The sequence below is a fragment of the Anoplopoma fimbria genome, chromosome 24 (assembly GCF_027596085.1).
Source record: "Anoplopoma fimbria isolate UVic2021 breed Golden Eagle Sablefish chromosome 24, Afim_UVic_2022, whole genome shotgun sequence".
Classification (NCBI taxonomy): Eukaryota; Metazoa; Chordata; class Actinopteri; order Perciformes; family Anoplopomatidae; genus Anoplopoma; species Anoplopoma fimbria.
Genome location: NC_072472.1, coordinates 6,084,284 through 6,102,607, shown reverse-complemented (window position 1 = coordinate 6,102,607; position 18,324 = coordinate 6,084,284). Strand labels below are relative to the sequence as shown.

The following is an 18,324-nucleotide window of genomic DNA, read 5'->3' as shown; positions in this document are numbered from 1 at the left end:
GTGCTTCGAAAACTTCCATGCACATTACCAGACACCTATTCTGACAAACCAACGGGTGTCACTGCTGGATATCTTCACCCCAAATTTAGGAATTTAGTGAAAGAGAGCAGTGGTACACATCATTTCACATTCTCCATCTGCCTCCAAACACATTTTTCTGTTTTCATGATGATGACGCACTCTTAGATGAGATACAGAATCCACTTGCATCCACTTCAGTCTAAGCTATATTGACACACAGACTGAGACCTGTGACAATACAATGGGCCCCGGCCCAGTTAGACTGAGTATCATTGGGGTTGGGTCGGTTCCTGATTACTACAAACACACTGAATTGCACGTATTTTCTTTACTGAGAACTTAAGCACATTCAATATTAATGCACCCAACTGTAGTTTTTATAGTATTGTTTTCATATTTTCATTGTTATTTTTCTATTCTATTTATGTTCTAGACTTTTGCAGAACTTTGCCTGCATTTTTATTTCCTCTCAATATGTTAATTGTATGCACCAAACACTTTTTCTGAAATGCAAATGTTCCATTTTGATTCAAATCAGGAACTATCAGATCAGAGGATGAACAAAATAATCTCACCAGACATTTGTTGCCGGCTTTTGGTTTTCTTTGTGCTACAGTAACATTTTAGTCAGTATCACACCTTTCTTTCTCGCTGGCATGTGAAACACAAAGACATATGTACAATATGGAAGAACTAAAAACAAGACACACAGTCACAAAGTTAATATGAACACACACACACACACACACACACACACACACACACACACACACACACACACACACACACACACACACACACACACACACACACACCAGCAAACCTGTAACCCGACCAAAGGCTTCCCCTCTTTGGCCTGTTTCCACTCAAAACATGGATCATAGTAACAGCTGTTAAAGGACGGGTTTCCTCCAAACAAAGCTCATACAAACAAATGACACCCGAACACATCGCCGCCGTCGTGTCATATTTGTTAACTTCTTAAACGCTCACACCTCCAGTGTTAGCAGAGATGGAGGATTATGTTCAGGGTGACTCATGTCCAACCTGGAAGCAGGCGACAAAGGATCTGATTTGTTTTAGTTAATTTTTTATAGATAGTTAAATCAAGTAGATTAAGACGCTACTTTCCATCTGCACGTCTGTAGCTGACTGAAAAAAAAAACCTATACAACGTATGTATATTTGTTTATAAAATATTTATATTTTTGGGTCATTTCAGACTGCGACTTCACTGCAAGAGGAACAAGCTGGTCAGAGAGCTGGAGGAGATGGTCCGACTGGCCTCATCACTACATACTCAACTCAAAAGGTTTGTTCATCTCATTTTTGCCTTTAATAACTGAAAAAAGAGAATTTCTTCTTTTTTAACTACAACTTGGATGTTATTTTTGTAGAATTGTCCGTTACAATAACATTGCACTCACCAAGTTATTTTCTCTGACTTTGAATCTTTCTCGTAATATTTTAAGCATAGAATAAAGTAATTGTCAAATATTTTACAGAGGTAAGGCTGACCTTTTATCTTCAGTAAAGTAGAGACGGTTGAATAAAGGGAAATGTGAGAGCAAAGGCATAGAATAAAGTTCCCTCATGTTCCAGATTCAACACATTTCTTCAGGTCATTTAGTTTTTAATTTAAATTTGCACTGTTTTTTTTTTTTTACACAGCCATTTATTTCATCCATCATTACTTTAGTTCAAGATATCTCTTACAAGGTCGTTGACCACCGGATGACTCACTGAAAAAAAATCATCTAGTTTTTAGATTCAAAGCAGGCAGTCAAAGACTGCAGGGCTTTTGAAGTGAAGAGGAGGGGAGGCTGTGAAATGAGCCACGATGGAAGTATTTAACCTTTAATGACCAAACATTTGCTGAAGATGAAAGACATTTTGTTCTCTTCGTATTTTTTGATTTCAGTCATGATCACAAATCTAATTTTTCCGGCCCAACCCAGATACCTCCCCAGAATTACATTTTTACGAGCTGATGCAAGGCAGTTGTAAGAGCTGTACTTGTTTAATATTCTCCTTTAATATTTAACAGTCGTGGATTTTAAATTCAACAGTGATATTCTGAAAGGTTGATAGTGACGGGGCTGTTGGTCTCCCCCTCAGGCTGGTTTCAGCCCCTCTCTCTCTTATGTCTTGTCTCGTCTCATTTATCCCGTCTGTCCTCCTCGTGTGATGGACATCAAACGTCTCCCCGGCGGACAGGAACTCTTCTCTGTCTTCACTAACGAGCCTCCCTGCTTTAATTAGAGAGCTGTTCATGCAGGGAGAGGAGGAAAGGAAATGAGAGCAGAGTAGAGGATGGAGAGAGGGGGAAAGAAAATGACTCTACTTTCCTCCTGAAAGTACGCCCTCAAGTCCAATATTTAAGGTGTACTTTAGGTCCTATATTTGGTTTGAAGCTTTGCAAATTGGCAATAAACATCTCGCCTGCTGGTCCGGGAGATGTGGAAAAAAGTTAACAAAAAATCTCTTGTTATTACTTAAAGTTTTATACAGCACATTTAATACATAAAGGCTACATAATGTGCTTTTCAGAATACATAAAACATCCTAAATAAATGAAGGAATCCTTGTTTAAAATAGTTGTGATCTGTTTATCATAAGCTGATTTTCATCTGCACTCTTGAGATCTTGCAAAATTATTTTAAGAGAATTTAGTTTTCTAAAACATGAAGAGGGAAAGAGAAAAGTTCAGGGAGGGATAGAGGAAACCTACAGAGAGAAAAGGAAAGGAAACAAGTGAAAAGGAAAGCGTGTGGAGGACAGAAGTCTGCCTGCAGTATTGCTTCCGGCTCCAAACACCATGTAGCTTTTTTAATCTTCATTTTTCTTCCCTCTTCTTCGTTAAGACTCCCTGTCACTTTTTCTTCACTTCACCATCTCTCTTGTCCTGAACCTCCTCTGATCTGTTATTTTCTCTCACCGTTGTCTTTCAGTCAACTCACTGGGAAATCATAAACTATGCTGTTAAATACAGCTATAAGAGTTATTAGTAAGTTAGTTCTTTAATTTGAAGTTAATCTTCCAGAGCAACGTCCAAGTACAGCAGCAAAAACAAAGTGGTTACAAATTAAATTTGAAGTTGAGTCATCACGGATTCTTCAGACTCATTAAAGAAGGTCGTTCTTATTATTCATTTTGACATTTTTCTAAAATTGTCCATGTAAGATTAAAAAAGAAATAATGTGAAATCAATGTGCATTCTTCTTTATTTATCTGTCGGTTTTTCAGAAACACAGTTGATCCTGCACTTAAAATCACAGCGTTTTTTTCTGCCACTGTCTGACTGGTTGACAACTTGAATAACGGCTTCTAACATCACTTGATAACACCGGTTTAGGAAAAGGAGAAATCTTAATCATAACTCTTCCTTTCTCCTCCAGCCTGTCGGCCAGCACTCTGTCCTGTTCGTCCGGCAGCAGTCGAGGCTCTCTAACGTCCAGCCGCGGCTCGCTGGCCACCACCTCCAGCCTGGGCTCCACCTCCTCCCTCAGCTTCACCGACATCTACCTGGAACAGCCGGAGCTGGCCGACCCGGACTTCCAGAACAAGCTGGACAGCCTCCTGCAGGAGGGCGGCCAGGGAGGCTACCGCCCCTCCAGCTCCATCACCACCATACATGAACACGAAGTGGTGACGGGCTCCGGAGGGAGGCACGCTGAGAGGCCTGAGGGAAAAGCAGGAGTAGACGCGGTGTGTTCTGCTGGAGGAGGTGCAGGAGGAGGCGTCGGCGGTGTCGGAGCGGAGTCGGGGTCATCCAGGATCCAGGCGCTCAGACAGTCAGAAACCCCCCGCTCTATGAGCTCTTTATCTCCTCGGTCGTCTCTCTCCTCGCTGTCTCCGCCGTGCTCGCCGCTGGTCACGGACACTAGTTTCCTTTCTGGAGAGACATTCACAGGCCAGACGGGGCCCGGCGGGCTGAGCCTGGATCTGGAGCTCCACAGTAGGCTAGCGGAACTTGAACTCAGCCTGGACTCTCAGGAGCAGCGGCAGGAGGAGCACGGGGGTCCAGGGAGGTCGGAGGAGAAGCAGAACCACAACACAGCGCTGGGCGAGGAGGTCAAAGGTAAACGGGAAGCTTTTGTTCTTTGATTCATTCAAAATGTTCTCGCAACTCATAATATGTGCCTTAGAAATGCCAGTTCATCTAGTAGAATAACAGAAAAAGTGGGGAGACATAGAGCGGTGACAAGCATCTCAGCCGTTTGTGATGTGGCATTCCTAAACCGAGTGTTTAATGTGCTGCTATGAAATCCTCCACTCTTCTGGGTTCAGTCTATGCAACAGATTTTGGTACCTGGTTGTAGGGATTTTCTCCACAAGCTGATTTTACATGATAAGCTCCAACTCGCAGTCAGCATTTCAGTTCATCCTTAAGGTGATGGATGGAGTTGAGGTCAGAGCTCTGTGCAGACCAGTAAAGTTCTTCCAAATCAAACTGGGAAAACCAATTCCTCACAGAGCTGGCTCTTTTGGAACCAAAGGAAAAAGTCCACAAGAACCCAACGTGGAAAGTCTTCCAAACAGACTACAATACAATCTGAATGGTCATAAATCCTGTGAGTGAATCTGGGTCTCTTATCCTCAAAGCAATCATGTCACATCTTGACGGCAATAAAAAACATGTTTGCATAATAACTCAGCAGGGCTGCAGGATAACGACTCAAATGATAATTCCAGTTAATAGCAGGAGAATGATAATCGTGATGAATTGTCTGCAATTAGAGGAGCACCAATGAGAGAGAGAGAGACAGGAGACTACGGCAGAGAGGCTGATGATGTAACACCTTTATCTCTGTAAGACTAGACGTCATAGAAAACACTCCAACTTTATTGGAAAGCAGGATACCAGGAATCCTTCTCCTCTTCACTGTGTGTGTGTGTGTGATGAGAAATGCAATACTGTGTGTGAAACCTGATTTCTGGTGGGAGCAATGAAGAGAGGAGAGCTGAGGGGAGGTGAAGGTTAGGAGGGTGTTGGATTACAGCCGGTGGGTCACATGTGAGCATGTGTGCTTCAAATATGTATATATATTTATATGTATAAAGAGATATATTTTAAGTAGATCACATTTGTATCAGATTGACAGAGAATTCAAACACAACAGTTTTGAACAAAATTGCAGTGCAGGATTTTGTTTTATCATAGTAAAATGTATATCTTTGAGTTTTTCAACTGTTGGTTGGACAAAGCGACATATAAAAGTATGCTGAACTACCTAATGGCAGCTCCTGAAATATACCTATGGATATATAGTGGAGTGCTTTGATACTGAAGGAAACTAAAAAATGTGAAGTATTTCGGCCAGGTTCTCCTGATGGTATCATCTTTTTCTATGATTTTATAAAACAGATTTATGGATGTTAATCTGTTTTGGACATCTGAGATAATGATGTCTGTAGAGTGCTGCCGGAATGAGCCCTAAAACCTGAAACCAACTTATCATTTTTGGACTACCAGGTTTCTCAAAGTGAATGGGTTTTCAGTTAGATTCTGAAATGAAGCCTGTGGTTAACACAAGCTTAAGTAGTAGTTTGTTTATAGCCTAACGTTAGCTTTTTACTTCTTAGTAAACAACAAGGTGGTATCATAAACTTGTGATTACCACAGATCTTCTTTTTTAGCAATAATCCAAAATCCAATGAAAAAGGCTTTTTGTTGAAGGAACCACTGCGATGCTTACTTGGTCTATGAAAACACGTCATCCCTGCAGCACTCTAATGTCTACATGTGAAGACTCTGAGAAGAAGTAACAGTGTCTTAAGTACCTTAATTGCCGACATGAGCCGTGTGTCACTGTCACTTTTGCAACTGACATGAATTAAAGCTGAACTATAGTCAGGCTCTGTTGAAGTTTGATCTGGGCTTTGAGCCTCCGACGCGGCTGAACGTGACTCCGGTTCTTGTTGCAGCCTCAGGTGAAAGGTGGACGTGGTGTCCGGTGTCCTTTTCACTCTCCATCGCTGCTGCCAGCTCTGAACATGTTGCCAGGTTTTATTTATAAGGCTGTGATCAGGTCATCAGCAGCACTGTTTAAAAAAAAAAAAAAAAAAAAAAAAAAGCCAGATTTGCCAGCCTTGTTTTATTCAGTGAGACCACTGCTATTTGTGACATCATCTAGCAATATAATGTATTGGCCAGTTAAATATGTGCACGTTTTAGGTAGATTGCATTTTAGCATGTACCGTTTAGCATTGTGCTAATTCTACATACATTTACCTGTAACATTTACATGTTACATATTAAAGGATCAATTCATTGTTTACTTATTCATGTCTTGACAAAATAAGACAAATACAGAATGTCACTGGACTTATTCAAACAGTTAAACAATAACCCAAGAAAAAATACCTTTCGTTAAATGTTTTTTCTTCTCCTGTCTTCTTTAGACTCGGTTCCCCAACTGCGGGGGACGGGGGCGGGGCCAATGAAGATAGGCGTGACCTCAGCGGTGTCTGACGAGTCGGTGGCCGGGGACAGCGGTGTGTACGAGCCTTCGGAGCGCAGGTATGAAGACCCTTTTATTTACAATACATTTTGTAAAATGAACATCCAGAATGGTGACCTTTGACCAGCCCTGTACATAAGAAATAATTATTGATCTTTTTTGTACCTTTGTTCTCTAATCCTTATTTTTCACATAGGCCTTCAGCACAATATCAGAAATTTGCCACCATACCTTTATGGTGTAATTACATGTCTTTTACACAGCGTAGAAAAATAAACATTTTAAGTCCCTCGTTAGTCTCTGTTTACATGATATTGTACTCAGAAGCATTTATATCTGGGTGGTTGTGTCTCCTCCAGGCCGGGCCTCCCTGCAGACCTCCTCCTGAGCTCCTACGAGGAGCGGTTGGCGCTCTCCTGCTCCCAGGTGCAGCTCGGCTTCCGCTACGAGTCCAGAGACCAACGCTTCACCATCTACGTCATGCAGCTATCCAACTGCAGCGCCCTCTGTCTGCCCGCTGACCAGAAAATGTACGTTCTTTTACTTCTGTGTATTAGATGACACTTGCTTGGCGAGTTATTTTGGTTTAAATGTTTACATATGCAGATCAAACAAAAGACAAGACACAGTTACAGTGAATAATGTATGTGTGGAGAAGACAGGGACAGGTAGAGTAAAGAGTGTTTACTTTTTCCTCAGGCGTGTCCCATTTGTTGCATGCAGCCTGCCATGTGTAACACCTCCGTAGAGAGTCTGTTTGCTCATGAAGATGTGTGTCTGAGGGGGTTTTCTGTATGTTTACATTGGAATAAGTGATGCTTATGCAAACTAATAACAGGAAATTGTTACAAATTATCAAAAATTCATCATAACCAGCATTACTACGATGTTTCATTTGATTTATCAACCTTGAAATTTTAATTAGATGCTACTCGTATATACTCTGTCCCATCAGTTTTGAGAAAGACTATGTCAGCTTGTTATGCATGTTCACATTAACCTTCAGTCTGACAAATTGATTCACACAAAAACGGGATGTAATGTCACATGCCCGACATAGCGAATGAAGTATATTGATCAGAGAAATCATATGGAGTAAACAGCGTATGAGACTGATGCTGCACTTTGTAGCCTGTTACAGTAATATCAGGAAAACAGGGTGATGCCACATGCTAAAATATTTCGTCTTCCATTACCAAACACAAGATGCAAAAAACAGTGACCAAATTATATTCCACGATTATTACTAATATGACAATATTCTGATTGTGATATGGAGGATATTCTGTTTGGATATTCCAAATTGGGTCCTTATCTAAATGTAGCATTTTTTCCGATTATGACATGTTGGATAGGCCGATTTAATTTTAGTTTTAGGAGCATTCTTTAGAGAAAGCTTAGTAGGAGTATTTTTTTTTCGGAATAAGAGCAAAAAGGGAATATTTTGTGTACGTAAACGTAGTCAGTGTTTGACACTGGTGAACTCTGGTCAGAGGCAGCAGAGATGAACGACACAGGAAACAGATTATTGAATTGGACAGTTGCACAGGCTTCAACTGAAGTGAATAATATTAGCAAAGACTGATGCAAGTTTTACTCCAACAGACTTTAATTAAAATCCATTTTTATGCAGATGATACAATCTTGCTCCTGTGTCTCTTGCAGATATGTACGTTCTGCGGTTCTGCCCTGCGTGGAAACCACCCGCTGCCTCTTCCGAACACGCGGCTCTCTGCCTCAGGATGTCGTGGAGATCAACGAGGTGTTCGGCATGCAGATATCCCACAGTGCATTGCGGCACAAGACACTGAGGGTCGACGTCTGCAACACCAGCAAGTCGGGCCATGAAGAGTGTCTGGTTAGTAGAACTTGGAGTGATCGTTTGTTTTAATGTATTTTGTTTCCTGTTATCATCCTGTTACAGCTCAGATTGAATTGTTTTGGTCAGTTTTGAAGGTTATATTACACAACTGTCTGGTTGAGCTGACTAATTAGATGGTTTTATGGAAAACACTCAAAGAAGACCAAAAGGGTAGAATTTTCTGAACAGACACAATGACCTGCAACCCTCCAGATATTTCTGTCTTCTAACATGATCTCCCTTTCTCCTCCCCTCCAGGCGGGGGCCCAGATCAGCCTGGCCGATGTCAGCTGTTCGGAGGAGAGATGCACCAAGTGGTACAATCTGCTGAGTCGTGCCTACATGCGCGAGATCAACAAGGACAAAGAGAGCAGAACAGCCGGCGGCTCTGAAAGGGTACATGGGGGGGAGACACTGTCACCTGTTGGTTCACATATGAACTGATACTTACTTTACTCACAATACAGCTCAGAAATTATTTGAAAATCATTTTTGAAAAGTTGCCAGTATGCTTTTTGCTGCTTATTATTAGTGAGGCTAGTTTCCCCCTTTTATTAAACCAGAGTGACATTTAAATATGAGATTTGACACTGACCTGTGATGTTAAAAGCTAAATGAATGACATATTTTCTCTCTGTGCTAAGGCTGCACCTGTGTAAATGGTTTTAGTCAGGTAGTTTGTATTACACAGGAAATGTGTCAAAAGGTTACCGCCCCCCATAAAACACATTTTTGTGGTAAATGAAGTGATGACTGGAGAAAAAAAAACATTAGTTATTAAGAAAAGACAGTAGTGACAATAAAACAAACAATGACTTGTTTTAATGTTAGTAAAACAAGTTAACAGCTTATAACACAGTCCGATAACAACACTTTTAAATTACATGGTAAACCTACAGATGTTTGATCCTGATGTGTGTCTGTTCTGTGTTTTAGACTCGTGTTTCCAGCAGTGACAGAGTCGGAGCTCCCGATGACAATGAGTGGTGAGTGTGTCCCCTTTCCAACATCTATTTTATTTTATTAATAACTCCCTCCTTTACTCATATTTGTGACCATCCGTTGTCCTCTGTCTTCATTTTTCTATTTTCTTTTTATTCCGCCACTCTTTTTAACATTTCTCCAATTATTAAACCACCAATTTCTAGATGTTTATGTGAGGGAATCTTCAAACTGCATGTTAAAGGGACAGTTACACTGTTTTGTAGTGGTGTTTTAAGAAGAAGAAGAATTATCTACAGTAGATGACGGTTATTTAAGCCTTCTACAATAGGATTACCTTTGTAAAAAAATCAATATTCGTATTTAGAGTATTTTTTAATTGTTTTAATTTTGTGATTATTTATTATTAAAGAGAATGTAAATAAATATGTTTGTAAGCCTCATACCTTTATACTGAAAGTCGATCTTATTGCTTCACTTAGCAGAAGTAAAGCAGTCAGTTACCACGTGCGTGTTTGAGGAGTGACGTAACACACACACACACTCACACAGAATGTAACCTGGCAGGTTCAGACTGTAAATAAAGCTGCTTGAATTTCGGATACACCTCCCCCCCGTCTTTTGAATGACACTTCTACCTTTTCTTCTCCCTCACTCCTACGACAATCACCATGTGGCCCGAGGTCAATGTGTCCTCTCTACACAACACCTGTCTTCTTCCAAAGGAAGGAAGGAATTAGACCGCCTAGTATTTTGTTTCAATCACTTTTTCACATGTAACTTCTCTCATTCACAGCATCTAATATCTAAGTATATATACCTACTATATATTATATCATTGTTTGAGTTTTGCACATCCTCTTTTACAGAAGCAAAACTGACAGATTTTCAGTTGTCATCTTATTTTATGTAATTCTTTACAACCTATTTTATATTTGGCTTTTATACCTTATATTTTTAGCACAATGTACAGTGTCTCAGTCTTCAACAAGCCTCTGTTAGTAACAGTAGCACCTGCTAATCGCAATCAACAGCAGGTCATAAAGAGTTCAAGGGTACACAGACTTTACAAAGGAGGAAATATCTCAAAAATAATCTTGATTCAACTCGAGACTGCTGGCACAAAAAAACATGAAAGTAGTAGCCTGACAACAGAGAAGTTGTAAATCTTGTTTGGTTGAACACACACACTCTCACTCTTGCTATATGTATATATTTAGTATTGTTGGATATGATGTGAAACAACACTGACTTCTGAAGCCGATACCAAACAATCTTTCTTTTACCCTGAGAAATATAAACATGTTGACAATAATTTAGTTATGTTGCACTCTCAGACTATGTTTAGTAAATAAATAAAACCCTTATTCATTCAACGAAAGCAGTTCTTAAATAATAAATGTTGCTGCACAACAATTTCACTTTCATAAAATACATTCTAAAATTAGCATAATTATCATTTAAATCAGAAAATGGAGGAGGAGGATATGAGTCCTTAGATCCTTAGATCAGAAGGTTTCTAACAGCATCTCTGTTGTTGATTGTCAGGCACGGCGACGCTCTGGACATGTTTGATGACGAGGAAGGAAATGGCGTGGAGGGAGTGGGACCTCTGGAGGAAGAGGACGGGTTTTATCCTGAGAGCAGCCAATGGGAAGCAGAGGAGGAGGAGGAGGAGGAGGAAGAGGAGGAGGAAAAGGTGACCAAACCTCCAACAGCAGCAGCCATCACAGAAAAGGTAACTTTGGGGATTTTAGGAACAGAGGGAAATTTCAACACCCACTTCAGCAGGAAATGGACTAAAATGCAGTAGCTCTTTCCATGTTCAAGTTGAAATCTTCTTCTTGGCCATCTTTTGTCCTGGGTAGACGTGCCTGAGAAGCCAAAAATGTCAAAAAACATTCCTTGTCTTTAAAATTTAGACATTTAGTTGTCTTTGACTAAATTAAAGGAAACGTTTTATGTGTAAATTTAGTTTCGGAAATCTTAAACCGCTTTTGGTTTTTGCTGTTTTCTTCTGTCTTCTTATAGGTTGTTGAAGTTGCACTTTCATACTTCCTAAAGAGTTGAAGTTAGTTAGTTAATTATCATTTTCCATTTTACCAGACATTAAAAAAAGCTCCTAAACTATACTTATAACATTTTGAGTCTCTCTTCTCTTGATCTGTCTACGTCTTCTCGTTATTAACGCTGTGCACTCTTTGTCCAGGTGAACAAGGAGACGAGCATGGACAACTTGTCGTCCCACCACTGCTCGGTGGTTCGACCCAAGGAACGCCGTCCGGACGTCCACCAGCAGAACCCCTTCATGAGGGGGAACACCATCATCCGCTCCAAGACCTTCTCTCCCGGACCTCAGAGCCAGTACATCTGCAGGGTAAATGAAACCCTCTGACAAGTGATGTCATCAGCAGATATACCACAATACAATGAAACATCAGCACATCAGACAGAGAGAAAAAAACAGACCTTAAACCCTGTCCTCTTAATAATTTGATAAATGTACAGTTGGGTTCATGAACTGAAATTTCACTTGTGTCTTTCTAGATTAACCGCAGTGACAGCGACAGCTCCACCCTCTCCAAGAAGTCTCCATTTGTCCGGAACGCTTCGGAGAGACGCAGCATGCGCATGAAGAAGGTAAAAAATACTTATTTTCTAATACTTGTGTGTTTTAAGATTGTCATTGTGTCAGATTAGGCAGTCATATTGTCATAAATTCTTGCTGATGCCAGTGTTTTTTCTAAGAAGTATAATTCACAGCATACACAAACATTTTTCTAATTTTCCTTTCATGGAAACTTTACATTCAATTTTATGTTCACAATATAACATTGACTATTAGATCACAGAAAAGAACAACAACATTACCAGACCTTCTCTCACTCGAACAAATCTCAAAGTTGTAACAAATGCTTTCAAGCTTGTTCCTCCTCAGGATTTTTTGGGCTAGGTGTTAGAAATTGCAAGCTTTAGGGCGTCTTAACTCAATCTGATGGCACGATGTGTGTGTATGGCTGTGACGTTTCTGTCTGTGCTGCTGTGTGCTTAACTTAAAACCATCATCAAAGTCTTCAACAACTTGTCGGAAAATGTGTTAGCAGCTCCAGTCAGGATTTTCCCTTTTAATGAACATTTTTATGGTCCCAAAAGTCTATGTAATGTGCCTGAATCTTTTTTTATTGAATTATTTTAACCTTTCAACAGAAAAATTGTTCTTAGTTTCACTCTGTCATTATAATAACCTTGTTTAGTATTTTTCTTAACATAGTTACACAGCGCTTAGAAAAAGTAGAAAAAGAAACAGTGAGAAAATTAGACAGATAACTATAAAATGAAACTTTAAAAGAATTATGATTCCGTCTTTGATTATTTTCAGTGAGCACCTTTATGTCTGTCTTTGTCAGATCTTTTATGCTCCCATGCGCTTTATATATTTTTATGTTTAAGCTGATGTTTTACGCATAAGAGTAACAATTTGAGTTGAAATGACCAAATTTGTGTCTGTTTATTGAGTCAAAGATGTCTCAGTGGTTGGACTTCTGTCCCTCTGTTATCGTCTGTCATCTCCATGCTTCTCAAGCTCGTGACAGTTTAACAGTGAAGTCCAACCTGCAGGTTTACGTCCACATTAACTGCCCTCTCTTTTCTCCAGAGAGAGGGAGACGGAGAGCCTATTTGCATTTTTCGTGTCTCCAAGCTGCCAGACGACTCCCAGTGTAGTGACTCTTAATATTTAATAACCGTCTGAATGTTTAATGCAGCTCTGACATTTGCCAGCTTCTATTAATTTAGAGGCAGGCAGCGAAATCTCGGTGTCCCTCCTGGGACAGAAATCCACAAACCCACATCCCGTGTTGGTGACAGTATTTGCTATTAATTCAAGCTGTTCCTGTGCGCTCAGGTGACTCTTAAGACATTTGTAGACATTAAAAACATCGCTGTCTTTATCAGCCTTTGGGCTTATGAGTATAGCTCTTTGTTACGTAAATGTGTTCAAATATGACAGGTTTGATATGGAAGGAACTGCAATGCTAGCACAATATACGGCTTCTGTTAACAGTGGTGAGTTGGAAAGTAATGAAATTAGAGAAAAGGAGTGTTTTCTGTTATCTTACAGGGTTGATCTTAAGTTATTTTTCAGTATTGAAGCCTTTATTATTGATCAACGAGAGTTCGAGAGAGGCGCTATTGAATATCTATGACTTCTCTACGTGTCTGCAGAACTTAACTGTCTCCCTCTCTCTCCTCCCCCTTCAGCCTCCTATGCAGGTCAAAGGTCTGGACGGTCTGCTGCGGACGTCCATGGACCTGGAGATGGACCTGCAGGTGTCCCGGACGCGGCAGTCCCGGCTGGCTCAGGAGCTGCGGGTGCTGCGGGAGCTGAAGTCGCAGCTGGAGAAGGCGAGGCAGCAGGGCCAGAGAGAGCTGCCGGCCTGGGTCCAAGAAGACGAACGCTTCAGACTCCTCCTCAAGCAGGCCGAGAAACAGGTGAATGAACATCCTATAATTAGTTCAGGTCTGATTACCAATAAATCCAGGTGTGCTCAAGTGTTCCGATCACAAGATTTAGTTCTCTGGAGGGCACTTTTTTCTTTAAATTTATAGAAGAAGAAGAGAAGAATTCAGTATCGTTGACCACCCCTTGTGCTCTTTTTCCTGTTCAGACCCGTGAGGAGCAGCTGCAGGAGAAGCGGGTGGAGAAGATGATGAGGGCGGCAGCCAAGGACGTCCACAAGATCAGGGGCCAGAGCCGCAAAGAGGTCCCCGAGGTCCAGACCTTCAGGTGGGAGAAACGGCAGACCAGGTTCCAGTCAGAGCTGGACAGAGAACCGACTCAGTTGTTTGTTTCTAGATAAGACCACCACCAGACTACCAAGGATGAGAATGCATTAAATGTTATTTTCAGCACAGTATGTGTTAAAAACTGCTCAATAAAAAATAGACATACTTCCTCGCCTGCTGTGTGAATAACGACTTTTTAAAGGTTGTATTTCAGACGGGAAGAGGCAGAGGATGGAATTTAAAGAATAATGTGTGAATATGTTCCTCATAGAAATGTACAGTAGTGTGAGACAAATATAAACACAGAAATGCATTGTGACATAAACTCATATAATATATTTACCTGTAATCTGGGGCAGACATGTAGATACATTCTGAAATACAAGGAGGGATAGTTCTCCATTATAAGATATGTAAATGAGAGGCAGCAGCTTTTTATGCATTGCATCAAACACTGCAGTGCTCCATAACACAGCAGAAATGCCCCTATTGGAAACCAGGTGAATAGGACATATTTGCCCCATAAATGTGGGGTGATAGTGCATAAAGAGCAAATATATAACATTTCTATTTATTTGTTAAGAACTTTTGACAGATAATTAACAACCAAAACAACAAATTAAATAGGAAATATAAAGCAAACTCTTAATATAAAAGTTCGCATAAACATCTCATCCAACTACTTTAACATAAAATAAGTCATGAAACTAAAATCCACTTGTCTGCTTCGGCCTTTAACATCTCACCGTGTTCAACTGTTCCCTTTGTGATTTCAGAGAGAAGATGGCGTTCTTCACACGAGCAAAGACCAGCATCCCCGACCTGCCGGCCGACGACGTGTAGAGAACCATTTCAAAGTATTTCTCCCCCCCCCTCCTCCAGTCTTAAACCTGCTGTTCCCATTCAAATGAAGCAAACGTTTGGCGGTGTTATGAAGAATTTAAAAAAAACCCAACCATAATGATTTGTTAAGTAGAGAAAAACACTCTAAAAACGTGAAGAAACACGTTTTTTAAAGAGCTCAACGTTTCTTATGTGGATAGTCTTTGTTTGTAAATTAGTGATAGCACTGCTAGAGCTTTCTTTTTTTATTATTATTATTATTATTTCACTCTCTCTTCCACTTTGTGTATAGTTGTGTTTCTGTTACTAACAGGCTATTTATAGGCTCTTAGGTGTTTAAAATCATTCCAGCACAAAGTCACACGGTCACACATGTGCATACAAAGAGTTTTGTACTAAAATGACACATTTGGACAAACAGATATATATGTATATAGCACAAAACAATGGTACTGAAGCAAAATAAGCAACTTAAGCTGATGATAACACAAAATAAATATCTAAAGTTAAGAGACATGTAATATTGCCCTTCCAGTTTTTGTGTTTTTTTTTTTTTAAAGCATTTTGAAAACTTTATGCACAGACAAACATAAGCACACCTGAAGCTTGTCTGCTGTGAACAATATAGAAAGCACAGATGGTTCAAAATCAGCATCATCATCATCATCATCAGCATGCCTTCTGTTTGAGCTCCGGCCTCGTTAGCTGAATGCTACGACAGCAAGAGAGGAAAACTGGATTGTTTCTTTACTTTACAAACACTGTTGAATGAACTGGATGTGATGATTCAAGAGGTGAGATTCTTCTCACTTCAGGTCAAAAGTATAAGAAAGTAATCATGATTGTCTCTCAACAGTTACACACACACACACACACACACACACACACACACACACACACACACACACACACACACACACACACACACAAAAGTGTAGAAACAACATTAACTCTCACTAACACTCAGGTAGATGATCGGATAGTCTGCACTTTAAGTAACTTGAGATAAAAGTTAAAAAAAAAAAAGAAAAAAAGAAACTTGATGTGGGTTTTTGGAAAAAATTAAAAAGAAATCCAAAAACCTTTGCCTCGAATGCGCTGGAATGATTGTTGATTGTCGAAAGCACAGGAAGATTGTCGAAACACACACACACACACACACACACACACACACACACACACACACACACACACACACACACACACACACACACACACACACACACACACACACACACAGGAAGTGAAGATCAAATGTATTTTTGATGACTGTGAACTAAAAAATTTGTTTTAATTATCAGACTTTCCTTCCTTCTGTTTCAACCCATAACTGGATGTTTTGGATACATATCTGAGTCGCTCTCATGTCTCATCAAACTGGATGCTCTGCAGCTGAATCTCTATAAGGTTAGCATGGTGACCCAGCAGAAACTGAACCCAACTATCTTCTGATCAAGTCTTTAAAGCTGCACTAATCGATGGTTTTAGATTTACAATGAGTTCAAATGACTACGTATTGTTGTGCCGCCCCCAAGAGGCCAAGAAATGAATTTCCGCAGGTTTCAATCCTCTCGTCTTGCGCCATACCACAATTAATTACAAGTTAAATAAATTTAAGTTTAAGCTAAAAGTTAAAACAGTCCTGTAACCAATCACAAAAAAAAAAAAAAAAAAAAAGGTATTATTTGCAAATGATCTGCCTAAATCAAAGCACCAGTGTTCTGTTTTGGATCGTTAGACCCTTCTAGTGTATGTGAATATAACGTTTTTAAGGGTTATATAAGGGTTATATATTAAGGACTGCATTGAAGTTTGAGAAATAAGTGCATTCAGAGAATCAATGTAAAAGGAAATAAAATATATTTTTTTGTTGGCCCTCCAGAATGCTAAAACTCTAAAAGTAATTTCAAGCAAACTGAATAAATATATAACATAATTTTGGGCACTTTCTTGGTGATCTGCTTTGTAAATCAGAGGAGAAAGTGTATTTACCTGTATCTGTTCAGAAGGATTGTCATTCTACACCTCTGACATGACGGAGTAGAGTTAGTTAACTGTTTGTGCTCCCGCTACGTGATTTCCATTCAGCTCAGTGAAGACTTCTGGATGTCTGACTTCTGTTTCCAAGGCAACCTGACTTATAAATCAGCAGCAGACCTCGACTCTGGCACATCTTTTGATTACTGACTCTTTGTTTTTGTACCTGGATGTTGAGTAGCTGTTGTAGAAGTTGTCCTTTTTTTTCTTTCAAAAATTCACCTGCGTTAAAGTAAAACTCTTGTTGATATATTTTATGTTTCTAAAGGTTATTTTTTTAATCCTCTAAGATTTCTTGAGGCCGTTTTGGTGTCAGAGGGAGGACTTTAATCTTGAGTTAGCCTTTTAAACTGACTTTCACATCGGAGAAGATACATAGAGGCCAAATTAAACAACCATAGGAGTAGGAAATAGACCAGAATGCATTGCAGCAACAAGACAGTTTTAGTTTTCAATAAGAACTGGAAAAGCGTTCTCATTACTTTGCTTACTACCTCATTTTTATGACCAGTTTCTTATCATATTTCTTCTACATAGAGTTTAGTGACCACAGTCCAAAGATACATCTAACTGACAAAATGAAAAGAAGCACTACAAGAGAGATTTACAAATACTAACCACGGCGGCACTACTTTGTGGCGGAAATCATTATCACCTCATAGCATTAATAAAAAAGAAAACTCTGAAAAATATGAAAAACAGATACAACTAAACTACACAAAAAAAAGTTGCTAAAAGGCATTCTGGGAAATGTAGATAAATGTAGAACATTTTGAAAAATGTTATCCATTGGACACTGAATAATAAAACATCTTGTGCATCACAGATTGAAAACAAGTTACTTTTGTGGCTCTAAATCACTAAAGGGAGATTAAGGGGGGAAAAAAGAAATAAGAAAACAACTACAAGGACAACAAAAAAACAATAAAATAGCAGAAAGCAGTGAATCAGAACATGAAAAAGAAATGATTTTAGCTTGATAACCTCAAGTCCTTTTAACAATTTCTCCAAATTTCATATATAAATGTTGAGTTTACAGCCTTAAAATGGACTAGAAGTCCCTCAACTGTGATGTTTTGCTGTTGTTTTGAGTCATAGTCCCAGAATCTCCCACCCAGCTCGCTGGTAAATGAACTCCACGCTGCTTTATCAGAAACAAATAATCCCAGATTGATTCAGAAATGATGGTCAGACATGCTGAGTTCATCATCAGCGTTTCACTTCTTGCTGGGTCACCGTACTAATCTTCTGTTTCGGGTACGTTGGGTGCTTTGGATGAAAGTGTCGATCATGTGACACAATCCCTTCACATAATCATGTTTCCATTCCCGGTGTAAACAAGAATGTAGCTGACAAAAAAAACCTCTCTGC

At 39.7% G+C, this 18,324-nt stretch overlaps 1 protein-coding gene across 1 annotated transcript in view; it reads left to right on the top strand.

Annotated features, from left to right (window-relative positions):
• wwc1 (WW and C2 domain containing 1) overlaps positions 1 to 15,805 on the top strand; it is a 48,200-nt gene extending 32,395 nt beyond the window's left edge. Inside the window, exons 10-22 of the mRNA XM_054625652.1 lie at positions 1,244 to 1,333; positions 3,420 to 4,102; positions 6,427 to 6,544; positions 6,845 to 7,015; positions 8,151 to 8,343; positions 8,605 to 8,742; positions 9,283 to 9,332; positions 10,837 to 11,026; positions 11,498 to 11,665; positions 11,836 to 11,928; positions 13,549 to 13,779; positions 13,956 to 14,074; positions 14,850 to 15,805. Of these exons, the coding sequence (XP_054481627.1) occupies positions 1,244 to 1,333; positions 3,420 to 4,102; positions 6,427 to 6,544; positions 6,845 to 7,015; positions 8,151 to 8,343; positions 8,605 to 8,742; positions 9,283 to 9,332; positions 10,837 to 11,026; positions 11,498 to 11,665; positions 11,836 to 11,928; positions 13,549 to 13,779; positions 13,956 to 14,074; positions 14,850 to 14,916 (2,311 nt within the window). The 3' untranslated portion in view covers positions 14,917 to 15,805. The remainder of the gene's footprint in view (positions 1 to 1,243; positions 1,334 to 3,419; positions 4,103 to 6,426; positions 6,545 to 6,844; positions 7,016 to 8,150; positions 8,344 to 8,604; positions 8,743 to 9,282; positions 9,333 to 10,836; positions 11,027 to 11,497; positions 11,666 to 11,835; positions 11,929 to 13,548; positions 13,780 to 13,955; positions 14,075 to 14,849) is intronic.
• The last annotated feature ends 2,519 nt before the right edge of the window (positions 15,806 to 18,324 follow it).